This window comes from Pleurodeles waltl, chromosome 3_1, assembly GCF_031143425.1.
Source record: "Pleurodeles waltl isolate 20211129_DDA chromosome 3_1, aPleWal1.hap1.20221129, whole genome shotgun sequence".
In the NCBI taxonomy this organism is placed as follows: domain Eukaryota; kingdom Metazoa; phylum Chordata; class Amphibia; order Caudata; family Salamandridae; genus Pleurodeles; species Pleurodeles waltl.
Window position 1 is genome coordinate 1,945,574,247 of NC_090440.1, and position 25,192 is coordinate 1,945,599,438.

Below are 25,192 nucleotides of genomic sequence, written 5' to 3' on the forward strand. Positions count from 1 at the left end.
CGCCGCATCCGTCGACGCCGTTGCCCTCTCCGGCATCACCGACTTCACCTGGGCAGGCGTCGGTGATTGAGGTGATGCAGCCTCTTGTGTTGTCTCTGGCGTCGCAGACGTCGAGGTCGGGGTCGCCTTCGATACAGGCACCCCAGTATCCGGCTTTTCCCACCTCTGGAGCCGATAGTACCGCATTCCTAAATGCGATGTATACCATCTTCCAACAGATGGCTCCAGGGGGTGCTCCGGCTGGTCCTTTGGCCTTTTCATTGGGTGATCCTGCGCCTCTACGGCCGGCACCCTTTATGCCCCTTCTCCCTTTTGGGAACGTGGGCTCGGCGCCGGTGTCGGCGCCGGTGGCTTCAGAGGGATTGGCCCCTGAGATTTCCATCCCGTCGACATCGGGATTTCGTCCTGTGACTCCGGTGGGTCCATCTGCTCCAAGTTTTCTTCGTCCTGCTCTTTCATCGGCGTCGAAGTTGCCTGTGGCGCCGGACGCGGCGTCGGTTGCTTCTGGGGATCGGCGCCGATCTTCGACTTCGGCGGAGGCCATGTCGACTCCGCGTATCGAGCAGAGGCTACATTCGAGGAGACGGGCTCTTCGTCTATTGGAAGAGCAGGAGTACCAACGAGTCCTGGAGGAAGGAGAACTGGAGGACTCTGGTGATGGACTGCATGGTCTGGATACAGCCAGTGGGCTGGACACTTCCCCTGAGTGGGATCTTTCGTCTCCAGGGGAATATGCGGAGGAGGCGGCTTCCTTTCACGCTGTAGTATGGAAGGCAGCTAACTTTCTGGACCTGCCTTTGCCGGTGGCAGAGGCGAAGCAGAATCTTCTAACGGAGGTGCTACATCCGGCCTCTGCTGCAGCGGAGCCTCTCTTGCCGTTTAATGAGGCTTTGCTTGATCCGATGCTAGAGGTGTGGAAGAGGCCAGTTTCTTCCTCAGCGGTTCATAGGGCTGTGGCCAGGAGGTATCGAGCTGCGCCATCTTACCCTGGCTTTCTTTCTAGACACCCTACACCGGAGAGCTTGGTGGTGCAAGCCTCCTGTTCATCAAAATCAGCGCCTGGATCTTTCCCGACGGTGCCTGGAGACAGGGACTCGAAAAAGCTGGATGCGCAGTCCAAGAATTTTTTTTCATCCTGCAGTCTGGCGTTGAAGGCCACCAACGCAACTTGCATTCTGGGGAGATACATCCATGCTCTTATGGATGACATTTCGTCATCATTTACGGAGCTTCCCCAGGGTCTTTTGGATGTTGTTTCGGACGCCCAGGCTGCCGCGTCCCAGATTATTCAGTCTGGGCTGGACACGACCGACTCGGTGGCTAGGGCAATGGGCACGGCTGTGGTGGCAAGGAGACCGGCCTGGCTCCGTAATTCGGGGTTTTCTGCAGATGTGCAGTCAACCCTATTGGACCTCCCGTTTGATGGGGACAAACTGTTTGGGGCCAAGGCAGATTCGGCCTTGGAGCGATTTAAGGAGAGCAGGGCCACAGCCAAATCGTTAGGGCTCCAAGCTCCTTCTTCCTCTGCCTCTTCCAGATTTTTCAGGAGGTTTCGTGGATTTGGGCGTGGCTCTTCCTCCTCTTCCTTTCGGGGGAGATTCCAGCAACCTGCCTCTTCGCATCCCTATAGATCTTTTAGAGGGAGAGGTAGGGCCCGCACCAGAGGAGCCTCTCAGCAGCACTCTGCCTCTTCCTCGTCCTCTGGAGGGGTGCAGCAGGGAAAGCAGCCTTAGGCTTCCACCATTTCCCACTCACTCCTCTCCTGTAGGGGGAAGATTACGGCATTTTCTCCGCAAGTGGAAGACTATTACAACGGACACTTGGGTTCTCAGTATTGTGGGAAAAGGCTACACCCTTCCCTTTCGGGAGTTCCCGCCCCCCATTTCGCCTCGCCCATCTTATTGTTCAGAAGAACACCTCCTGTTGCTAGAACAGGAGGTACAAGTCCTTTCAAAGGGCGCGGTGGAGTTGGTCCCAGAGCAGGAAAGGGGTCGAGGTTGTTACTCAAAGTATTTCCTGATTCCCAAGAAGGATGGTCGGTTGAGACCAATCCTGGATCTGAGGATCTTGAATTGGTTCCTCAAACAGGAAAAGTTCAAGATGCTGACCCTAGTTCAGGTGCTTTTGGCGTTGAACAAGGAAGATTGGATGGTGTCTGTCGACTTGCAGGATGCTTACTTTCATATCCCGATACTCAAGTCACACAGTATCTCCGGTTTGTGGTAGGATCGCAGCACTATCAGTTTGCGGTCCTTCCGTTTGGTCTTACTTCAGCACCTCGAGTCTTCACGAAGGTGATGTCGGTGGTTGCGGCAGAGCTCAGAAGGAAGGGGATAGCAGTATTTCCTTACTTGGACGACTGGTTGATCAAAGCCAAGTCTCCGGAGCTTGTGTCGCATCATCTGCAGTCAACGACTCAGTTGTTGTTCGACCTGGGCTTTTCGGTGAACGAGCCCAAATCTCACCTGGAGCCCTCTCAGCGCCTCCTGTTCATAGGGGCAGTACTGGATACAACATTGAGTTGAGCCTTTCCTCCGCCTCAGCGGATTCAAGATATTCAGGAATTGGTTCCAATGTTTCGAAGTGGAGCGGTAGTTCCAGTCCTCAAGGTCCTTCGTCTGCTCGGTCTGTTTGCCTCCTGCATTCTGTTGGTCACGCATGCTCGCTGGCACATGAGGGCTCTTCAGTGGTGCCTCCGAAGGCAGTGGTCTCAACACAAAGGAGATCTAGAAGGTGCTGTCAAGATCTCCAGAGATGCTGCTGTGGACTTGAAGTGGTGGATTGCGAGCAACAATCTTTCACAAGGAAAGCAGTTCGCACAGTCGCCACCAGTGGCCACGGTCATAACGGATGCTTCCACTCTAGGGTGGGGATCTCATCTGGGGGATCTGGAGATCAAAGGCCTTTGGTCTCCAGAGGAACAGATGTTTCATATCAATCTGTTAGAGTTACGGGCTGTACGTCTGGCTCTCAAGGCCTTCCTCCCTTCCCTTCGTGGTCAGTCGGTACAGGTCCTGACGGACAATACTACCACGATGTGGTACATAAACAGGGAGGAGTAGGGTCGTACCTTCTCTGCAGAGAAGCTCTTCGACTATGGTCCTGGGCAAAGGACCATCAGATTTGCTTGGTAGCAAATCATCTGGCCGGGGTCTTGAATGTACGTGCGGACAGTCTCAGTCGCCAATTCTCGGCAGACCACGAGTGGCGTCTCCATCCAGATCAAGCCTGTTTGATCTTCCAAAGGTGGGGGTTTCCTCGGGTAGATCTGTTTGCCACTCTGGAGAACGCGCATTGTCCGTTATTCTGCAGCCTCCAGTATCCGATGCAGGGAGCGTTGGGGGACGCGTTTCAAATAACCTGGTGCGGCCAGTTGCTTTACGCGTTTCCTCCCATACCCTTGATTCCTCGAGTATTGAGGAAGATTCGCCAAGACCGGGCCCAAGTCATCTTAATAGCTCCGGATTGGCCAAGGAGGGTGTGGTACTCCGACCTTCTCCAACTCTCAATGTGCCCTCCGCTCCGTCTCCCTTTCAGGGCAGACCTCCTCTCGCAGTCGCAGGGGCAGGTTTTACACCCCAACCTCCAGAGTCTGCACCTACATGCCTGGAGATTGAACGGGGCAACCTGAGTTCCTTCTCTCTCCCGCCTGATGTAGTGGATGTTATATTAGCGGCCAGGCGACACTCCACTAAATCTATCTACGCTAATAGGTGGTCTAAATTTGTTGCGTGGTGTGGAGAGAGGCAGATTGATCCCTTACATGCTCATCTATCTGACGTTTTGTCTTTTGCTCTGTCTCTAGCGCAGAAAGGTTGTGCAGTGGCTACCATTAAGGGTTATTTGTCGGCCTTGTCAGCCTTCATTTGTCTTCCAGACCAACCATCGTTATTTAAATCCCCTATTGTTATCAGATTCTTGAAAGGTCTTCTAAATAAATATCCTCCAAAACCATTCGTTATGCCGCAATGGGATTTGTCCTTGGTCCTGACTTTCCTTATGGGGTCCCCTTTTGAGCTTATGCATTCTTGCCCCTTAAGGTATTTGGTTATAAAAACAGTTTTCCTGGTATCTATAACATCTGCAAGGAGAGTGAGTGAGTTGCAGGCCTTATCGGTAAAGCCCCCTTATACAACTTTTTATGGGGATAAGGTGGTGTTGAGGACCAAGGCTGCTTTCCTCCCGAAGGTTGTTTCACCGTTCCATTTGGCTCAGACAATTACTTTGTCCACGTTCTATCCTCCGCCTCATCCTTCTAAAGTGGATGAAAGACTGCACCGTCTGGACCCAAAGAGGGCGTTGAGCTTCTTTATTGATAGAACAAAGGATTTCAGGCTGGAGGATCAGCTGTTCATCGGGTACGTGGGCAAGAGGAGAGGAAAGGCAGTCCACAAGAGAACACTCTCCAGGTGGGTTGTTCTTTGCATTAAAATCTGTTACTCTTTGGCAAAGAAGGATCCTCCTGAGGGCATTAGAGCTCATTCCACCAGAGCTAAGTCGGCCACTTCGGCCTTGGCCAGAGGTGTTCCTGTGGTCGACATCTGCAAGGCCGCAACTTGGTCGTCCCTTCACACTTTTGCGAAACATTACTGTTTGGACTCTGAGGTCAGAAGGGATGGCCATTTTGCATGGTCAGTGCTGCAGGATTTCTTGGTTTGACCATTTAGGCACCCGCCACCGGGCGTGGTACTGCTTTGGGACTCTATTCATTAGGTGAGGAATCCACAGGTAGTTGTATCCATCAGAAGAACGAGTTACTTACCTTCGGTAACGACTTTTCTGGTGGATACATTAGCTACCTGTGGATTCCTCACGGTCCCACCCGCCTCCCGTTGCCTTTCTGGTCTTACCAAGTAATCCTTGAGTGCGCTCCTCTTGGTCTTCAAGGTTGCAATAGATGTTGTATATATGGATACTTGTGTATATTTATCTGTATATATATATATATATATATATATGTATATATCTTTGTGTATATACGTGATTTGCATATATTTGTTCGTTTTTGGAAAAAAAAAAAAAAAAAGAGAGAGTTATATTAAATTTACAGCTATTCATTTCAATATTGTGTATTTTACAAGCTTATGGGATGTTGCCTTGCTCTTTCATTGCATTGGGTTGTTGTTCTCATGCACGTAAAAAATGTTGGTACTGACGTCGTCACGTCGTCGAGGACCTCTTATTCCCTGTATGACGTCAGACGGCGTCGCGTGGGCTAGAGTGACGTCCTCGTCGACGTGCAGAGACTAGGAAGAAGATTTCCGTCGAGTGCTGGCGCCATGGGAGTATTCATTAGGTGAGGAATCCACAGGTAGCTAATGTATCCACCAGAAAAGTCGTTACCGAAGGTAAGTAACTCGTTCTACTGTCCCTGTATATGTCAAGGCCAACATGTTTTTGCCCTCATACTAGGCCATAACTGGTCTGGGCATCCTTCAGGGCCTAATATCCCATTTAAAACACTATGCGTAAGGGAACCTAACCTTCTTGTTAGAAAACGCATATAAATGTGGTCTACCTGAAGAGTATTTTAGCTGCTGTAGAGCCTACGTAAAGACAAAAATTAAAATAGCCATAAGAGACCACAATGAATCTCGTCCCACATGGAAATAACTGTAGAGGGTGGCATGCACTGATGATTTAAACTACTGGTGAACCCATCTAAACTAAAACACACACCACCTCACTACAAACAAGGTGCAAACACAAGACCATGCAATCACCAATTCTAGTAGGCGTAACGCCTCAGCCTACTTATTCCATTAAAATAAGAAGAATATACAATGTCTTACCCGACATCTATAGGATCGCTTCCCCCTGTTCTGGGGTGGGGGTGATGCCCCTTGTAGTCACACTCTGCGTAGTTAAGATATGGAAAAGAGACAGAGAAGGAACAAGGAGTAAGGAGAAAACTGCCAAAGCCAAAATGACCGGCTTGGTCAACCGATTTAAGCTTCTCCGTATCCCTGACTTCAAACCTGACCCTCTTGGGCAGTTTAACTCTGGTAATTCTGTTACTCAATGATGGGGAGGCGATCTTGTGCCTCCCAGATTCGTGGTCTAATCAAAATTACCCCACACATAGGTCTGGTACTGGAGTGCCAGTCCCCTCCTTTGGCCCCCCCCACCCTCAAGAGAGGGGAGGAAACGGGAGAAGAACGGGAAGGATTGCACTTAATTCATCAAAGGCAGCATCACTCTGATTCACCTATTTGACCACCACCCAGCCGCTGTGTGCAGTGAGCACGGGTGGTGGGCCCCTTATCCTTGCGTCCGTGTGATGCAGTTAGCACATCTCTGTGGACACGTCACAGCTGCGTCTAGGCGCTAGTCTGCCTTGCAGGGGCTGATAAGAGATGTGGTCCCATCAGCCCGCCTAGGTGGCGCGCACACGTGGGGACCCGCCAATCATATAGATTATGCCGGGGGCCCCGCAGGGTGCTTTTACATGCAAACGGGGTGTTGGAAACACAAGTGTTCTATAAACCAACTGACAAGAACAGTTTACTTCAGTTCGACAGCTTCCACCCACGAGCCCTAAAATAGAACTTACCACTTGGCCAGTTCTTACGTCTGAGGTGGAACTGCTCCAACTTAACTTACTATAAGAGACATGCAAAAAATTGACTAAAACTGTCTGACAAAAAATACCCTGGCTACCTTACCAGGAGAGCAGATAAGAGGGCACATAGCAATCATAGGGAACAGCTACTGGCATGCTTTCCAAAACCAAAAGAAGACAGACTGATCTGTGTAACTACTTTTAACCCTATTTCTAATGTAGTTCAAAAAATAATCAAGGAGGATTGGAAAATATTAATATCTGGTGGTCTTCCTTTTTATCAACTATTACAAACAAGTGTTCAAGAAAGCAAAACGTTTTCGGGACATGATTGTCCATACTCGACTAGGCTCTACACCAGCTTGAATAATCTTCAGGTATGCAGGACTTATATGTGTTTTCTAACCAGAAGGTTAGGTTCCCCTCCGCATAGTGTTTTAAAAGGGATCTCAGGCCCTGAAGAATGCCCGGACCTGTTAAGGCCTAGTATGAGGGCAGAAACATGTTGTCCTTGACGTTGAGAGTGACAGTAAGAGTCATCACACTCTTAACAACTGTCCATCTGCTTTTAATCTTACCAGACACCATAATTAAAAGTGATACACAGTGGTGATATGGTAGGTAATTTTAGTGTAATAACTGGATCCCTACATTATCCAGAAAAATCTAATCTGAGCACTCCCTCTGGACGTAGAAATCTGTGAGGTTGAGTCTGCCCTCGCGCCACTGTCCCATCTGGGTGGTTATAGGCGGTCAAATGATGAAGCATGGCACTATTATGTGTGTGAGACCACCAGTTCTGTAAAGGAAGAACCCCCCACGCAGGTCTCACATGCAGGGTCTACAAGATGCTTGTAAGATGACATTGCTAAGCAGTGTTCTCTAAATTAAGTGTGATTGCAATGATCTTGCTTGTAGACATTCTGATAGTGGAAAGGAAGCAGTTGCCTTAGGGCAAACAGGGTCTCTTGTGAAGGCACTATTAGATGGTTTTTTTTTTTGTATTGATGCCTGTGTGGAGCTGAACTGGGAAGGTGAGGGACCCTTTCACTTGAGCTAACTTGCATTGTAACTAGTTGATCTATCTGACCTGTAAGGAGCATGTCGAAAGTGCAATGGTGGCATGTGCAAGGGTCATTTAGAGCAAAACTTGGGCATATGACGAAAACAGTTCTTTGAATGGTAGGGGGGTAGATGAGGATAGTAACAGAAAGACTCTAGAGCTTTCAGGCTGTAAACCTAGACGATGTGACTAAAAATTACCCACTCAAAAGTTTTGATGGGTTCGGAGGCAAGAAGGATGGAGAAGTGCTAGCGGTTTCATTTTAGGAGGAGAAGGAGGAAGAACCATTTCGTGTCTGGCTTGCTGGGCATTACAAAATTGGGAGAGGGATGTCATAAATGGTTATCATGATATTTAACTTAGGTTGTCATGTTTCGCTGGCTACCTTAACTTGTAAAGCATGAACTTGTAGATCGAATTGTAAATGAATTTGTTAGAAGTTAATTTACTCTTCTGTTAATCTTATGCAGCTGAGAGAAAGCCTCCATTGTTTAACATGAATGCAATGAGTGCCTTATACCACATAGCACAAAATGATTCCCCTACGCTGCAGAGTAATGAATGGTGAGTATGCCTTTTTAAGAATGTTGCCATGTCGACAAAACAGTAGAGACAGTAGTTATGTTACATTATGCAGCATTGTAACAGATTTAGCTATTTGAATCATTCCTCCTTGTGGATTTTGAAGTCCTACAGTAATTCTTCCATAGTAGTGCAATTAAATTGTGTTAGAAACTGCTTGAAAAAGAAACCCCTTAAATATCATGAAAGACCCAAACTTACACCTATGGGGAGAGAGCACATTGAGCTCCATTACCTCTAGCAACTATAATACTTTAGAATTCTACTCCATGTCATGTAGATGGGACCACCTCTGAGTTTTTTTTCAGAGATTTTTTTCCTTCATTGGATTTTTCTCTGACTGCCCTGAAATTGCAACTCATTGTCATTAACTCAATTTGCACCTGTCGTTGTTGCCCCCCCTCCTGCCCCCAATGAATTGAGTAAATCATTAAAGACAGCAATTTTCAGGGCATGTGGGTTGTGGACAACAAATAAGTGACCTACCTAATAGATAATCATTTGGCAACCTGTTTTGTGAAACTTTCTGAATGGTCATTTTGCGATATGACCAATTAATACAAGATTCATAGGCCGTATTGCTGAAATGCAAAATGACAGACTGGTCTCAAAGGTTGGTGCGCAGTTTGCACTCACTGTTTGCAATCTGTTTGCATGCATTTCAGGTCCTTTGTTTAGATCCATGTTTTTGCATATTTGAGCTATGTTGGATATGTAATATGTTCTATCTAATGTGTTGTATCTTTGATTGTTGTTTGGGAGCAATGCAGATAATACAAGTAGAACATTTGGTTATTGCTCTCCAATAAAATGTCACATTTCAATGGACCTTAACTCCGCTAGCTCACAGGCAACACACAACCCGGAATAACACACTCCACCACACAATCATACACAAAAGTGCAGCCCAGCATTCCAAATGCCCCCAAAACCCATTCACACTAGTTGGCTAGACCAGTATGACCAAGAGCCAGGCTGAAGAAAGCATTTAATCTGCGCTCACTACCATGTTTTCTAGAATCTGCACCGGAAATATTTGGACGTCTTCTGAACACTGTAATTAAAGCATCCAATGGAGGTATACTGAAATTATTAACACCATAAACAAACATTAGAACAGGCCAGCAATCCAAGCCATCGACACCAGACAACATCAACAGGTTAAGAAGTACTCACAACACAACAGAGCTTTGTTAAACATAGCACTGGCCAACTCCTTTACATGCAGCTGAATAAAATTCACCACAAACAATTTCAAACGTCCTCTACCTCCAGTACCACACTCCTGACAAATATTCACATTTTTACAGAATGATGGCATGTCCCAAAGCACACACAAGCAGAACTTGTGGCTGCTTGCCACACCACCACCTACTAATAAACTTCCTCACGTTTTCTCTCACAATAGGGTACATCCACACACCCCTCAGGTTACTCTCTCATGCATTTTCATGCAACTGGGTGTTCCTCTTTTCCAGTTGCACACACAACAAAGTATTACCCCCTGCAGCCTCGTGAACAGGCTTTTCATTTTCACCATTATTGCACACTGCTGTGTACACCCCTTGCAACATCATGCGACAGGGAACTGCTCTTTCCCCAGTTTGCACCAACACAAATGTGTACTACACTCTTGTCTAACGTGGTGAGGCTCAGTCAGCACATAACCTTGCAACAACGCTAAGATGATTACTACTCTTCCCCTTTCTGCTTATTAGACTCAATCATATCAAAACATTGAGTCAAAAGTAAATGCTCACAATATACCAACAAGGGGAGTAGCTTAGCCTGTGACATTTGGGGTTTGGGATTCTCAAATTTACCAAATAAAAAGCACTGGCTGCATGGTGAATAGGTAAGATGCCCAAGGATCGGGATGGACTGTTCCATGAGAAGTAGGTTCAGTACTGATTTGGATAAAGTGCGTCTCTCGTGCTGATTTAGAGTTAGTAGACCGGTACTCCGCCACATCAGTGACAGAGTACCCTGTCCACCAAACTCAACTCTGCTGCCTGCTTTTAAGTCGGGCAGACCCCAAGTTTTACATAAACTGAGTAAAATGTATTTTGCCAATATAAAGCTTCCTCTGATGGCCTGACATAGTAGGCGCCGATGGAGGTAAGCCATCTGAACGTCTACTCCATTTAGTGGCGATGGTCAAATGGCTTTTTTTTTTTTTTCATTTTTACTCTGTTCCCGCAAGGTATTTCCTGGCAGTGAGTGACAGTAAAAAAAAGAAAACTGACCCCTATACCATGGGAGAAAACACCCGTAATGTGGGGGTCATAATTTGTTTTAATTTTGTTTTATCATCATAAAAAAAAAAAACAAGCTCCCTCATTTGGGAGCCTGTATTGAAAAATACAAAACTTTGGAAAAGTTTGAGGGCCAGCCATCATACTTGGTGGAGTCATCGGTTAAACTTTTCCTACATTCACATCACAGTGACAGCAGCTACCATCACAGTGGTTCTTACCAACATCAAGATATCCGTTGGGCTGGCCAACATCTTTTAAATTGGACAGTTGGAGTAAAGGCACAACCTTGTCTTCCTTTACTATTTTAGCCAGACCCTAAATCAGGCTGTCTGTTTGAAGCAGCACCATTTGAGAAAAACAGTGGTTTAGAATGCTACCCTCAGCATTTGCCAGTGGTTGGACTAATTGCAAATGTTTGTTCCATCATCTTTTGGGTGTTTGATTGCTAGTAATATTCCTGGAAACTTCAGTCTGATGCAACTTTCCAAGATTACGACTCCTAATGCTTGTTAATTACAAAAATTAGCAAATTTACATCCATCCAAGAAGTTACTTCTGTGGGTGCTGATTTGCTACTTTCTTGGTGAACCAAGTCTATTTAAGTTCCTGATAGAAAAAATGAGTAAGTAAAACTTCTTAGTGGAATCCAGATGATAAGAAAAACCAACACATACGTAGCAGACCCGACAGCCCCCACCCAACTACCTAGCCTAGAATGCATTTATTTGGGATTGCCACACCCCCTCTGAAGCTACGCCCCTGCTCCCAACACAACCTGCAAGTAAATTCTCTTTCAGTTTTGCAACATGCAACATTCACCTCACTAGATCCTTCTTCAAATAAGGAACTTTTCAAAACAGAACTCTAACTCTGTTCCTAATACACTCGAATACTCACTGCTATTGCTTTTGATTGTGTTTCCCTTCTCTGCGTATTAAGGTTTAATCGCTCTTTGAGTCGACACACTTCAACTGCAGCCCCTACAGGGACTTCAAACTCAGTCTCCAGCAGGACCTTCTTATAATGCCCTCCTGGTAATACAACGAACGCCTTTCTGTTTCTGCCCCTACTGCCATACCACATATCCACAGACAAACTCCCATCAGGTCTGTAACTTGTGCTTTTCAGTGGAGCACAGTCAAGCAGATTGCAAAGCCTGTCATCCTTGCTGCGTGAAGAAAACCCTTGGAGACCATCAGACGCACCGGCTCGAGATGCAGCAGAGGAGCACGGAGGACACTCCTGGCCTCTTCAGTCAGGAAGATGTCAGTGAAGAACACCACCCTGTAGCTTTGGTAGTGGAAGAAGAGGCGTTCTCTGAGGGTAGTTCCGAATCCGACCCTGAATTAGAAATAACTGATGCCACAATGCCGACTCGAACTGCGAGTACTCTTCCCCCACCCCTCAACCACATGTCGAACATTAAAAAAAATACACAGCACCTCTTGAACAAGAGGCCTTCGGACAGCTACTACCTACTGACCATGGTCAGCACTGAGAGTCTAGTTCAGACGCTTCACCCTCTGGTTCGGTGCCGAAACAATAGCCTTAGTCTTCAGCGCTGACATTCTCAGCACCTACCCGCCCATCGGTGCCCAGCAGACCGTCCACATCCACTGATTAGACGCAGAGTGGAACTTCGGTACCGAAACATAAGCATCAGCCAGATCCGAAAGCTTTGAAGCTGACCCTGAAAAAGCCCACTGAAAAACTAGTGGAGCATATTCTCCATAAATTACAGGGGAAATTGGACACTTGACAGCAGCAGATACAGATTCAGCCTCAGATATGGACGTATTCTGACAAAGCCTTTGACTGCAATACCGCCATCTTCAAAAAAAGACAGCTGTCTTTTCAAGAGGCACTTGGTTCCCCTACTCCCACGGAAAAAGAAGAAAATGGACAAAGCCACTAGTGCTTTGCCTCTTCCACCACCACTATCACCACCAGACTCACCATCTCCACCACAGCCTGTTGGAGATTTCCATGACATCTCACCTCAGGGATCCCCTGGTAATGGTACAAATGGACATTATGCAGGGGATGACACTTTTGGTACACCACTGTAGGAAAGTGCCCCTTATGGCATGGTTAACCCCCTCCAACCTCCGCCCCCTCCCCTCCCCCCCCGCCCCACCCCCAACACCCTTCCCTGCATGGAATTGATGCTAACTTGACTGTGTGCTGGGATCCTGCTAACCAGACCCCAGCACCAGTGTTTTTCCCTAAATTGTACCATTGTTTCCACAATTGGCACACCCCTGGCACACAGATAAGCCCCTTATAAAAGGTACCAGTGGTACCAAGGGCTCTGTGACCAGGGACAGTCCCTAAGGACTGCAGCATGTATTGTGCCAGCCTAAGGGGACCCCTCACCAAACACATGCACACGGCCATTGCAAATTGTGTGTGTTTATAGGGAGAAAAAGGTAAAGTCGACGTGGCATCCCTCTCAGAGTGCTATGCCCACAAACCACTCCCTGTGACATAGGTAAGCCATCCCTCTAGCAGGCATTACAGCCTTAGTGCAGTGTGCACTATACCACAGGTGAGGGCATAGCTACATAAGCAATATGCCCCTACAGGGTCTAAGTCCATTCTTAGACATTGTAAGTGCAGTGTGGCCATACACAGACTAAAAATACATGTATTTCCATAACTGTAAGATTGGCTTATCAAAGCCAACACTCACCAAGAGTGTCTACAGCACACTCAGATTACAATAGATCTGCTACACCGCTTCAGATTCACCATCATTATTCCCAAGTCTCTCCTTCATCCTGTGCAAGTTCAGTCATATCTATGGGCTATTCTGAAGACACAAACAGGATCTGCCTACCCCAAAAGTGTAAACTTTTCAGAAACTGGGACATCAGTTTCAAACAAATCAACAATTCACAGTGAGAACAGTAATGTGCCTCTTAGGGTTGATGGCCTTCTGCATCCCCATAGTACCCCATGTCGGACTTCACATGTGTAGGAAGTTGGTTCTGTATATACTATAATCAAAGTGAGAGATGTGCACAGAGTCCAAGGGTTCCCTATTAGAGGTTGATAGTAGCAAAATTTAGATTATACTAATGCTCTATTTTATGGTAGTGTGGTCGAGCAGTAGGCTTATCAAAGGGTAGTGTTAAGCATTTGTAGTACACACACAGGCAATAAATGAGGAACACACTCTCAAAGACTTAACTCTAGGCCAAAAGGTTTTTATATAGGAAAATATATTTTCTTAATTTATTTTTAGAACCACAAGTTCAAGATTTGAAGTAAATACATAAAATGCAAGGTACTCCACACAGGTAAGTTAGGAACTTTGAATTAGAGCCATAACATATACAGTTTTTGTTAAAATGGCTATAAGCTATTTTAAAAGTGGACACAGTGCAAAAATCAACAGTTCCTGGGGGAGATAAGTATTGGTTAGATTGTGCGGTAAGTAAGACACTTACAAGTCTCAGTCCCTGGGCATAGGCAGCCCACCGTTGGGGGTTCAGGGCAACCCCAAAGTTACCAAACCAGCAGCTCATGGCCGGTCAGGTGCAGAGGTCAGAGGTGCCCAAAACACATAGGCGCCTATGGAGAACAGGGGTGCTCCGGTTCCACTCTGCCAGCAGGTAAGTACCCGCGTCCTTGGGGGCAGACCAGGGGGGGTGCAGTGTGCAAAGCAGGCGTCGGGTTATGTATAGGAAACAATAGAGGGACCCGGGGGTCTCTCTAGCAGTGCAGGCAGGGCACAGGGGGCTTCTCGGGCCAGCCACCACTGGGGTTAGGCAGAGGGTCGCCTGGGGGTCACTCCTGCACTGAAGTTCGGTTCCTTCTGGTCCTGGGGGCTGCGGATGCAGTGCTTGGTCCAAGCGTCGGTTCCCTTGTTACAGGCAGTTGCGGTCAGGGGGAGCCTCTGGAGTCTCTCTGTAGGCGTCGCTGTGGGGGTCGTCTTGGGCTACTCACGGGGTCGCAGTCGCCGGGGAGTCCTCCTTTGGTGTTGGTTCTCTGGATCTCGAGCCGGGGGCGTCAAGTGCAGTGTGTGAAGTCTCACGCTTCCGGCGGGAAGAGTGAGGTCTTTAAAGTTGTAGAAAAGTAGCAAGTTTGTTGCTGGTTGTTGAGCAGAGCCGTAGCTCACAGGAGTTTCTTGGTCCTGTGAGTCAGGGCAGTACTCTGAGGCTTCAGAGGTCGCTGGTCCCTGTTGGATGCGTCGCTGGTTGCAGGTTTTCGAGTCAGGAGACAGGCCGGTAGGGCTGGGGCCAAAGCAGTTGTTGTCGTCTGTCGTCTCTGCAGGCTTGTAGGTCAGCAGTCCTTTTTAGTTCAGGTTGCAGGAATCTGATTTCCTGGGTTCTGGGGTGCCCCTAGATACTAAATTTAGGGGTGTGTTTAGGTCTGGGAGGGCAGTAGCCAATGGCTACTGTCCTGCAGGGTGACTACACCCTCTTTGTGCCTCCTTCCTGAGGGGAGGGGCGCACATCCCAAATCCTATTTCGGGAATCCTCCAAAACTAAGATGGAGGATTTCTAAAGGCAGGGGTCACCTCAGCTCAGGGCACCTTAGAGGCTGTCCTGACTGGTGGGTGACTCCTCCTTGTTTTTCTCAATATCTCCTCCAGCCTTGCCGCCCAAAATTGGGGGCAGTGGCCGGAGTGGCGGGCATCTCCACTAGCTGGGATGCCCTGTGGCGCTGTAACAAAGGGGGTGAGCCTTTGAGGCTCACCACCAGGTGTTACAGTTCCTACATGGGGAGGTGTGAAGCACCTCCACCCAGTACAGGCTTTGTTCCTGGCCACAGAGTGACAAAGGCACTCTCCCCAAGTGGCCAGCAACTAGTCTGGTTGTGGCAGGCTGGCAGAAACTGGTCAGCCCCACACTAGAAGTCGGATTGGCATTCAGGGGGCGTCTCTAAGATGCCCTCTGGGTGCATGTTACAATAAATTCCACACCTGCATCAGTGTGCATTTATTGTGCTGAGAAGTTTGATACCAAACTTCCCAGATTTCAGTGTAGCCATTATGGAACTGTGGAGTTTGTGTTTGACAAACTCCCAGACCATATACTCTTACGGCTACCCTGCACTTACAATGTCTAAGGTTTTGCTTAGACAGTGTAGGGGCATAGTGCTCATGCACATATGCCCTCACCTGTGGTATAGTGCACCCTGCCTTAGGGCTGTAGGGCCTGCTAGAGGCGTGACTTACCTATGCCACAGGCAGTGTGAGGTTGGCATGGCACTCTGAGGGGAGTGTCATGTCGACTTAGTCATTTTCTCTCCACCAGCACTCAAAAGAAGAGTGGGAGTGTGTATGTGCTGAGTGAGGGGTCCCCAGGATGGCATTAGACATGTTGCAGCCCTTAGAGACCTTCCCTGGCATCAGGGCCCTTGGTACCAGGGGTACCAGTTACAAGGGACTTTGAGTGCCAGGGCTGTGCCAATTGTGGCGACAAAGGTACAGTTTAGGCAAAGAACACTGGTGCTGGGGCCTGGATAGCAGGGTCCCAGCACACTTTCAATCAAAACTTGGCATCAGCAAAGGCAAAAAGTCAGGGGATAACCATGCCAAGGAGGCATTTCCTTACAATCATTATACACTTGCAAATACCCAAGACAATACAGAGTGTATGCATACTTTTAAATACCTTTATCTTATCAAGAACATAATAATTGGCTTGATGGCGCCCTACCCCACACGATATTACCAGTAAGGTTAGTTCCACTAAGTAATGATGGTCCTACTTGGCCTTTATTGGCCACTTATACACCACATCCAGAAGTTGCAAATTTAGTGGTGGCTGAGGTTTGTCGTTTATATACTGAAATAACGGATATATATAGACGAATTCAAAATGCAAACATTAAATACAAACCCAGCATGTGCTGCTCCAGCACATCCACGTGCAGCGACGCCAGGTATTAATCCTGCGACTGTACATTCGATCATGGGTAAAGTACCCGCCAAACGAGAGGAAACTCCATTTTAGTTAGCACAAAAAATTAATGCGCTGGAGGCAGTATTTCCCCATAAGGGACCTCAGGATAAACATAGAATATTAACGATGTGCTTACCTTTTGAGATGGTCCCTACAGTAGATAACTGTAATACCTCGGGCACGGTATTTGCCGCGCTCTATGCAACCGCGCATGGTACACAGACACTTGCCAATTTACCGGAGGTGTTGAAACAAATTCAAGATGAGTACAGGGCTGCCCCGGCCCTAGATTTGGGGATACAGTTGATGGGCAATTTTACCACAGTTTCCTCAATCATTTGAAGTAACCTTAAAGGGGAAGCAGTCACACTTGCAGTGTGCATGCGGCTCCGTGACGTTCCGCAACAGGATCAGGAACGCGAGCTGCCTAAAATAATCGCAGAGACTTATTCTAGCATAGGTCGAGACAGTTTAGGGGCCAGACCGTCTAAACCGCAATTTCAGGGTAAATCAACTAAAGATTTCCCCAAGCAAGCTCCTGAGGGTAATAAGAAACGCTGGGATAAAAAATAAAAAAAACTCCTAAAAAAAGAGAGGGGAGAATCTCCGCGTATGGAGACCCCACAGAAAAGATATAATCTCAGAAATAGAGATAATATAAAAACGCCTGAAAGATATCAATATACTGATACCCGCCAATCTCGTTCCTTTCAGGACTCATTGGAAAAACAAAATGAGAGAGGTGGGCGACCAGAGCGAAGGACAGAGTACCTGAAACCGAGACAGGAATCACAACGCTCTTCGGAGGTTTCTGTTAAAAAGGAAGAGAAACCCGCCCAACAAAAATCACAATTAAAAAAGAAAAAAGTGGCAGCAGTCCCAGTTCGACATGCCCCTCAGGAAGAGGGTCCTCTTGAAGAACAAGAAGTGGGCTCTAGCACTGCTAGACAGCGCGGCAGAGGTCACAATAGTTTGCCGGAATCTTCTAGAGCATCTGGAGGTGAAAGCAACTGATGACTTTATTCAAGTAAAAACTGCGGACATGCGTGTCTCCACGCCTTTTAGGGTGTATAAAGTAACGCTACAGTTAGGAGACATTGAACGCATACTAGACACAATCTTTTGGGATCGCTTAGTAAACCTATGATGTTTTGTTGGCCGAACAAGATTGGCCACCAGAATTTGTCTGTACCTCCCATTTGGGGAACACGCGATTAAGCCTTCCTTCTCGCCCCTTGTTCCCGAGGATCTCGCTGAATCCTATGCCATTGATTGGGCTTTGGCACAGGCTTCTGCGTTATACCGAAATCACGTAGGATGGGATAAAGAATCCCCCTACACGAAGCAAAAGCACCTGTGAAGGAAATACTCACACAATTGGAGTACCAGGGTGTAATTTAACCTTGTGTCTCCCCAATGAATAATCCATTATTCCCAGTAACTAAACCAGACCATTTATATAGAATAGTCTTAGACTACAGACATTTAAACAGTCATACACACACTTATGCTATACAGAACTCACATAGTACTGCACTAATGAACAATATTTCCAATGGGTTTTTCTGCCAGAATATAGCGCCTTAGAGTAGAGACTTAACAATTTTCAGCGCACTAGGCTCCCAGAAAAAATTCAGACGTTTACCTCAGGGTAAGAACAGCGTATTTTTTAAGAACAGTCCAGGACTGTTCGCAGATCGTGTGACTGTAATTTTGCATGAGATTGACCCTGAAGCATTGTCCTATGTAGATGATATCTATCTTACGGATGATGAACTACTACTACATCTAAGACTGGTAGCCCGCATTGTGGTAGGATTTGCTGAATTTGGCTACAAATTTAATTTAAAAAACAAACAAATTCCCTTCCTTAGCGTCCTGTTTTTGGGATATGAGCTGTCAAGTGAAGGAAACAGCCGAGCGCCATAATTCTTAGAAAAATGCGCACCGTTACAACTTCCGAATACGATAAAAAAAAACTCCAATCTCTATTGGGTTCCTACATTTTGGTAGAACTTACATTCCAGATTATGCTACACGCATAAAACCTCTATATGATTTGATACGTCCTGATTTTTCAAGTAAATTCTGGACAATTGAACACACACGAATCATTCGCGATTTGAAAACAGACATGCTTGCAGCACAGCACAGGGGACAACAAAACACATTTGGTCATCAGAGTAATAGCTGGTGCCACCGGTTTCACCTATGTGACATTTAATGAAGGTGAGACAGTCCTGACTGCATATAAATCACACTTCTACTCAGCGGCAGAACAACGCTTTGCTCCCACTGAGAAAATTCTCCCTGCTGTACAGAAGGCAGTCATTAAAGAAAGACCTCTAGCCCAACAAAAACACATTATTGATGTTTCTCCGATCCCAGCTCTAGAGGCTGTTACAAAAGCCAGCTTTCCGAACGCAAAAGCATTACATCCACGTTGGATACAATGGGCTACGACTTTGACAGCCACTGATGTAAACTACATTTTTTAACCAAAATTACAAACTCAAGAATTTTTGCAGTACGAAATAGAATACCCAGTTCCAGCAAATACATTGCCTATTGAACAGTATCATAGTCATGTACACCGATGGCTCAGCACAACCCGTGATTGGCACAAAACACCAATATTCTGCTGCTTGCGCAGTCGTAAGTCACTATATGGAGGGCGATACATTTTGTCCTCTACATACCTTTACGCAAACCCTAGGGGATTGCACAGCACAGTTGGCAGAGCTAAGGGCTCTGCTGATGGCACTAGAACACAGGGATCCTGCACAGCCAACGCTGATTGTTTGTGATTCATATTATTGTGTCCAGTCCTTTAATGAATACCTGCATTATTGGCGCCACAATGGGTTCAGAGATTCCAAAGGCAAAGCCATCAAACACAGACTCTTGTGGTGGAAAGTAGCAGATCTGAAAAAGACGCTGCCAAATGTCCATGTTGTACATACACTTGGACACCAGTGCGTTGGGATACATGTTGCTGGAATTACGTTGGCTGATGAAGCAGCAAAGTCAGCTGTGGCTGCTGTAGCTGCAGTAACTCGTTTGAGTTCAGAACCGGATGCAGACATATGGGCTGCCGTGACAGATACGGCTTATGGTACGGTTTCCTAACAAATATTACTACCGAATGGGAAATCTCCTGAAGTTAGAATACCAGGTGTAGGCGTGAGGGACATTCCCAACAAAGACATAAGACCAGGGCTGATTAAAGCAGCGCATGAGGGGGTGGCATCTGCCCATGCTGGTGTGGCGGCTACAATTTCAATTTTACAAGCGCGTTATTGGTGGCCAGGCCTCTACAAAGAGACCAAACAGTATGTCCTTTCCTGTGACATCTGCCAACAAATTTAAGTTTCCACTGTCAAACGCCCGCCACAGACACACCTTTTGATTTCAAACAAACCTTTACAATGTGTGTACTTGGACCATTGCGGTCCCCTAATACCTGATAGTGCATACAAGTATATATTAGTCGCTGTTGATTCATGCTTCAGATTTTTATGGGTGTGGCCACAACGCTCGGCTGATGCTCGGACTGTTATTAAAGATTTGCGAGTCTTTATCGGTAAATATGCGGTTGCGGTTTTCCATTTGGACCAGGGCCGTGCTTTCGCCTCAAGGGCTTTCAGGGATGCCATGGCTTTGTTGGGGGGTCCAACTCCAGTACTCGTCTCAATTTCATCCCAAGTGAATTAGTGTTGTGGAGCGATTAAACCGTGATTTAAAGCAAACCTTAACAGCCAGAGTCTTAGGTGCGGGTCGTAGTTGGCTTAACCACCTATATGGAGTCCAGAGAGCACTTAATAATCTGCCTAGAAGGTCCCTGGGTGGTCGTACTTCATATGAGTGCCTGTTCGAAACTCGAATGTATGTTCCTGATCTTGATGGTCCTGGCATGGAAGCGGCAGAAACACCTTTTGACATAAATGAACGTGTCACTGTTTTACAGGAATCGCAACAGTTCCGTGACGATAATTGTTCTATCAGTGCTGGCTCCCCAGGAATCAAGGATGTGTCTGTAAGATCTACCGGCTGGATTCCCAAAGTTGGGGATCTTGTATGTGAAAAAGTCGCTGCAAAAAAGGAATTTGGCCCTTCCTATCGAGCACCAGTCCCAGTATTAGGGATACACGGTACCAGAACAGTTATTCTACCACCGTTGGCGAGTGCCAAAGAAACTCGTTTTTTCTCCATCGACAATGTCAAATTACACCATGTGGCCGATACTGCACAGCAGACCAAGAGGAGCACCCAGTAGCTCCCGAATCCCTCTCACTACAGGCGAAGAAGTTCCTCTACAAGTTGTTTATACCAACACTCACACCTCTCCGAGCTTGGGGAGGGTGAAAGATGATCTAGCATTGGTCCCACTAACAACAAACAATTTAGAAACATTTGACCGAGTTGACTCAACTTTAACACAGCCGGATGGTGCAATTTACAGTGTGCCACCAAGGGAAACACCAACTCCACCACTGACCACGGCCCCACCATTTGCACAAACTGCTTCTGGATACTTTGCCGACTTCAATGACGACTTCTCAGACTCATTCGCCTCTTCTAGACCTGACTTGTCAAGAGCACGTAAGCTAAAAAACTGGCTTAAAGAAACATATTTTGTTTTTCCATGGAACTATCTATGGCTCTCCTTTACTGTCCTAGCTTTCCTACTATGGATTGGTTTTGTTATTACCTTTTTCTTATTAATACATGGTCATTTTCTTCCTGAAAAATCAACAATTGAATTGGTGGAGGAGGTCTTAAAACCACATTTTTCATCACATAAGGTCCGAAGAGATTGATCATTTGTGAACATTTCCGCAGTACCAATTCATGATGGAATTGTTTGGGACAAAGTAATATTTGATATATATGGTCCCACAGAAGTAATTCAAATACCATATGTGTTGAAATGATCAATGAATGATATTGTTATACCAGGCATTGTTTCTGATGATTGGGATGTGAAAACAGTTGATTCTATGATGACTGAATTGCAGTATTATACTATCTTTGAAAACGAAGATATTTATCAATCTAAAGAGAATTATGGTGAAATGTTTTGTTATAATTATTATAGGCATCATTTCATACATAGAGCGAGCAGCCCCAGAACTGTTTTTAACTATACACAATGGGAACATTGTCCGACTCCACCATAAGGGAGTTCTAAAACATATTCTGAAAAGTTTACATGTTTTTGTGGGCACAATGTTAAAAATGCTGAGTCTTATTATTTCAAGGTACCACCTGCTAAAGATATACACATCCTAATGACAAATACAAAATTTATATATTCAGAATCTTTTGTTTCCCGATTGTCTATAGAAGGCTATGAATATTGTCCGATGTCGATCGAGCTGAAAAGTGTGTGGGGAACAAGAAATTGGCAAATTAGAGGAAAGGTAGCTTTGTTTAGAGCATGCCTTATACCTGTACAAATGATATTCCTAAATGAAACAGTACAACAAACGAGTTGTTTAGGCTTAGCTAAAATTAAGGAACTAAACATGACCAGTATACCTGCCCCTCCAAAGTCTTATAAATTGCAAAAATACACAAATGCAACTGAAGAGCAGCTCAATGAATGGGTCCAGAATGGTACATTTAACACTTCACTGACACGTCCTGGCGGGTGGTTATTGTGGCCAATGGATACCAATGGGTGTCACCAATGTTATATCAACTCCTCGGGGGGGTTTAGAACTAGTAGGCCGGACCCTCGCTATATATCATCTGAACATGCAGGTATGGTTACAACATATAGTGTAGGTAAATTGTGCCAGCAGTGGTTAAAATCATCCTCACTAGACGCGGTTAGAGAACACTTCAGTCTCCTGTCTAATAAAACGGACTTTCAGGACTTCCTGTTAGGCCCCAGAAAATACCGTAGGAAGTGTTTCTTACATGAAGTATATAATGAAACTTGGAAGCTTTCCCAACAAGAAGCAGCTGCCCAGTTAAGGCAAATAGACGAGGAAAATTTAAAAAAAGCATTAGCTGTTGTGGATAATGGGATTAATACCTTGTCCGACCGGATATATATTTTAAATAATAATGTCTCTTCTGCTATAGACATTATTATACAAACAGATATGTCTTCTTTACACCATGGGCAGAGTCAACTAAGGTCCGTTATGCAGTTGGGTTGAACACTTCAAACATTGAAGGCGGGTCGCGTTCCCTGGCTGCATGTCAGTGCGAGGGAGTTATTTTCTTGCTTTAATTTAACGCAACAACAACTTATAGCTAAGAAGGAAGCGACTTATGTCATGCTTAACATTGAGAAATTAGAAAAGTTGCCTTTTACTGTGGCTGAAATACCATCTGCTGAGTGGCTAATACATGGGGTCATTAATCTGCATATTTCAACACTTCAATTCACCTCTTGTTTAAAACACATTCTGGTAGGCAGATATGAAAAGCTGGGAGATAGTTACATCCATGAGGTGTGGGAGCTTCCCTTCTCGTACAAATGCTTCAATGGCATAAAAGAAGTCTTTCTTAGCGGTGGTGAAAGCAAGACTTCAGTCAGCCATTCGATGGTTTGTAAACAGCTGTCCTTGCATGGGGCGTGTAATGCCTCTGCTGTAAACTTGGCTTGTTATCTGAAGGGAGTTCCAGTCCCCTTGATTAGACCTACGTTCCAGGTGCTTTCAAACGGCAGCTACGTCCTCCTCAATGGTGAGAATGTTGTGGCATGCGGGCCGGAATAGTTTACGTTGTTTCGATCTCTAAGGTCGTTACATGCTGCGGGAACATACTCCTCCCCCCTCCCCCCTAAAATTAAAGAGGTAGCTGACATTTGGCCTCACATTGCTACTTCAAATGTGAATTTTGACAAGTTAAGCAGACTTAAGTCTTTACTGTTTCAAAAGCATGTGGCTCTTAAATCTGCGCGCGAGACCTATGCACTTCAGGTGGCAAGGTCGTCGGCAGAGATACAGTCCCTATTAAATACAAACTTTCCAAGACACTTTGGTGAACTCGTAGGACGAATATTTAATGCATCCAGTACAACTGGAATCGCACATTTTTTTCAAAGCTGTTGGTTCTGGTTTCCTTCACACCTTCTCCTCCGTATTCGATTTGATACCATCAGCAATCCACTCAATTTTCTCTAGTATTTTCGGAGGATTTCCGATAACTTTGGCTTTATTAGCTGGCATCTTGCTGTTGCTACTTTCTTATGCACAATGGCTGTCCCGCCGCAGGAAGAAGGAATGATGGCGCTCCCATCAGCGCAGCTGTGTCGTGAATGCATGATGCTGTATTTTGGAGCAACACTCCTGGAGCAATTGGAGGGTGGCTGGTCTTTGTCATTCAGACCGGTCTTGCATTGTGTGCAGCCCGTTTTTCGGTGCCTCTGGTGCTCTTCCGAACACGCACTGGAAGTCTGTCTTCTGATGCAGCACTTGCCTACAGTGGACACTGATCTGTTGATGTTCTCGCTGAGGGTTAATTACCGGTCATGTGCATTGAGGTTGCGTTTGCTGCGAGAAGCTACTTATGAATTACCCTTCTTGGAGAATGTAGCTCATGGCTTATTACTGGGCACACCACGGAATGCCGCCTTGGCTGAGGCTGAGGCTGTGGAACACATCTGCTCCTTGACCCTTCTTTGCGATGACTTTGGGACCTTAACATCGGCCGAAGTAGAGGATCTCCTATTATCCATGACTCAGGAATCAATTGGAACTTTTTAAAATTGACTTGCCCTTTGAATTGGGTCTTATGCCACATGCTCATGTTTTAAATTGTCAAGTTGGATGCTCATGTATCCCTTCGACTTGTCATCATTGACATTGCTCTTTATATATATACATACATACATATATATATATATATATATATATATATATATATATACATATACATATATATATATACATATACATATATATATATATATATTAATTTGAGATTTTTAGCAATAAATGTATATATCTTTGGCTTTGAACCACTTTCACCTGACAAGGGAAGGGTGTTGTGTAGCCATTTTAGTTATAGCTCCATGCATGTTATTTTAACACACTAGGCCGCTGTGCACTTTAACATATATATATTTTATTCAGCTTTGTCTTATTATTGTTATAATAACCATTTTCACGGTCTTGTTTTATTTCCATCTATCTAACTGTTTTTGCCTAGGCCGGCACTCTGTTCTCAAACAAGACATGCTTGATCACTCTGTGCTTTTTCCAAGGCTACAGCACGGTACATTGCCGGTGAACGTGGTAGAAGTTTAGTCTCCAACATTCGTAGAAAATACACATCTTTACGTAGGGTCACTTTCTCAGAATATCAGCTGTGTTATTATAAAAACACTTCCTTGTCCCTTACATGTTAGAGGGAGATTCCAGCCAGGGAACCACGACTGTCTGCTGATTGCCGAATGCTTTGCTACAGATACTAACGCAGACCGCAGGCCTTTGCTCAGGTTTGGGGGTTGATATCTTCCCAGGGGAATCTGAAGGGCAGACTTAGAGCTTAACATGCTGTGCTCCATCCTAGCCTAGGTAGGGGTTAGTCTATTGAAAATAGTGACAATATGATAGCGTTGTTTTTATGCTTCACTCTTCTCGTCACAATTTTATTTCTGTCATGTTGTGTCGTCCTGGTTATTGCAGCTCATGCCTTGCTATCTAAGAAGCCGTTGTTTTATTAAATTTAGTATTGAAACATATACTGCTTCTGTTTGTCATTGATATGAGACTGAATTGTAAGTGAGGGAACCGGATGCGACCTGAGTGACCACAACTTCCCTGAGAAGCCAACTATGTCATGCGCTCAG

General features: G+C 45.8%; 1 protein-coding gene across 1 annotated transcript in view; it reads left to right on the forward strand.

Annotated features, from left to right (window-relative positions):
* The window catches only part of TAOK1 (TAO kinase 1), a 959,977-nt gene that overhangs the window by 536,852 nt on the left and 397,933 nt on the right, over positions 1-25,192 (forward strand). Inside the window, exon 9 of the mRNA XM_069226237.1 lies at positions 8,096-8,189. Within this exon, the coding sequence (XP_069082338.1) occupies positions 8,096-8,189 (94 nt within the window). The remainder of the gene's footprint in view (positions 1-8,095; positions 8,190-25,192) is intronic.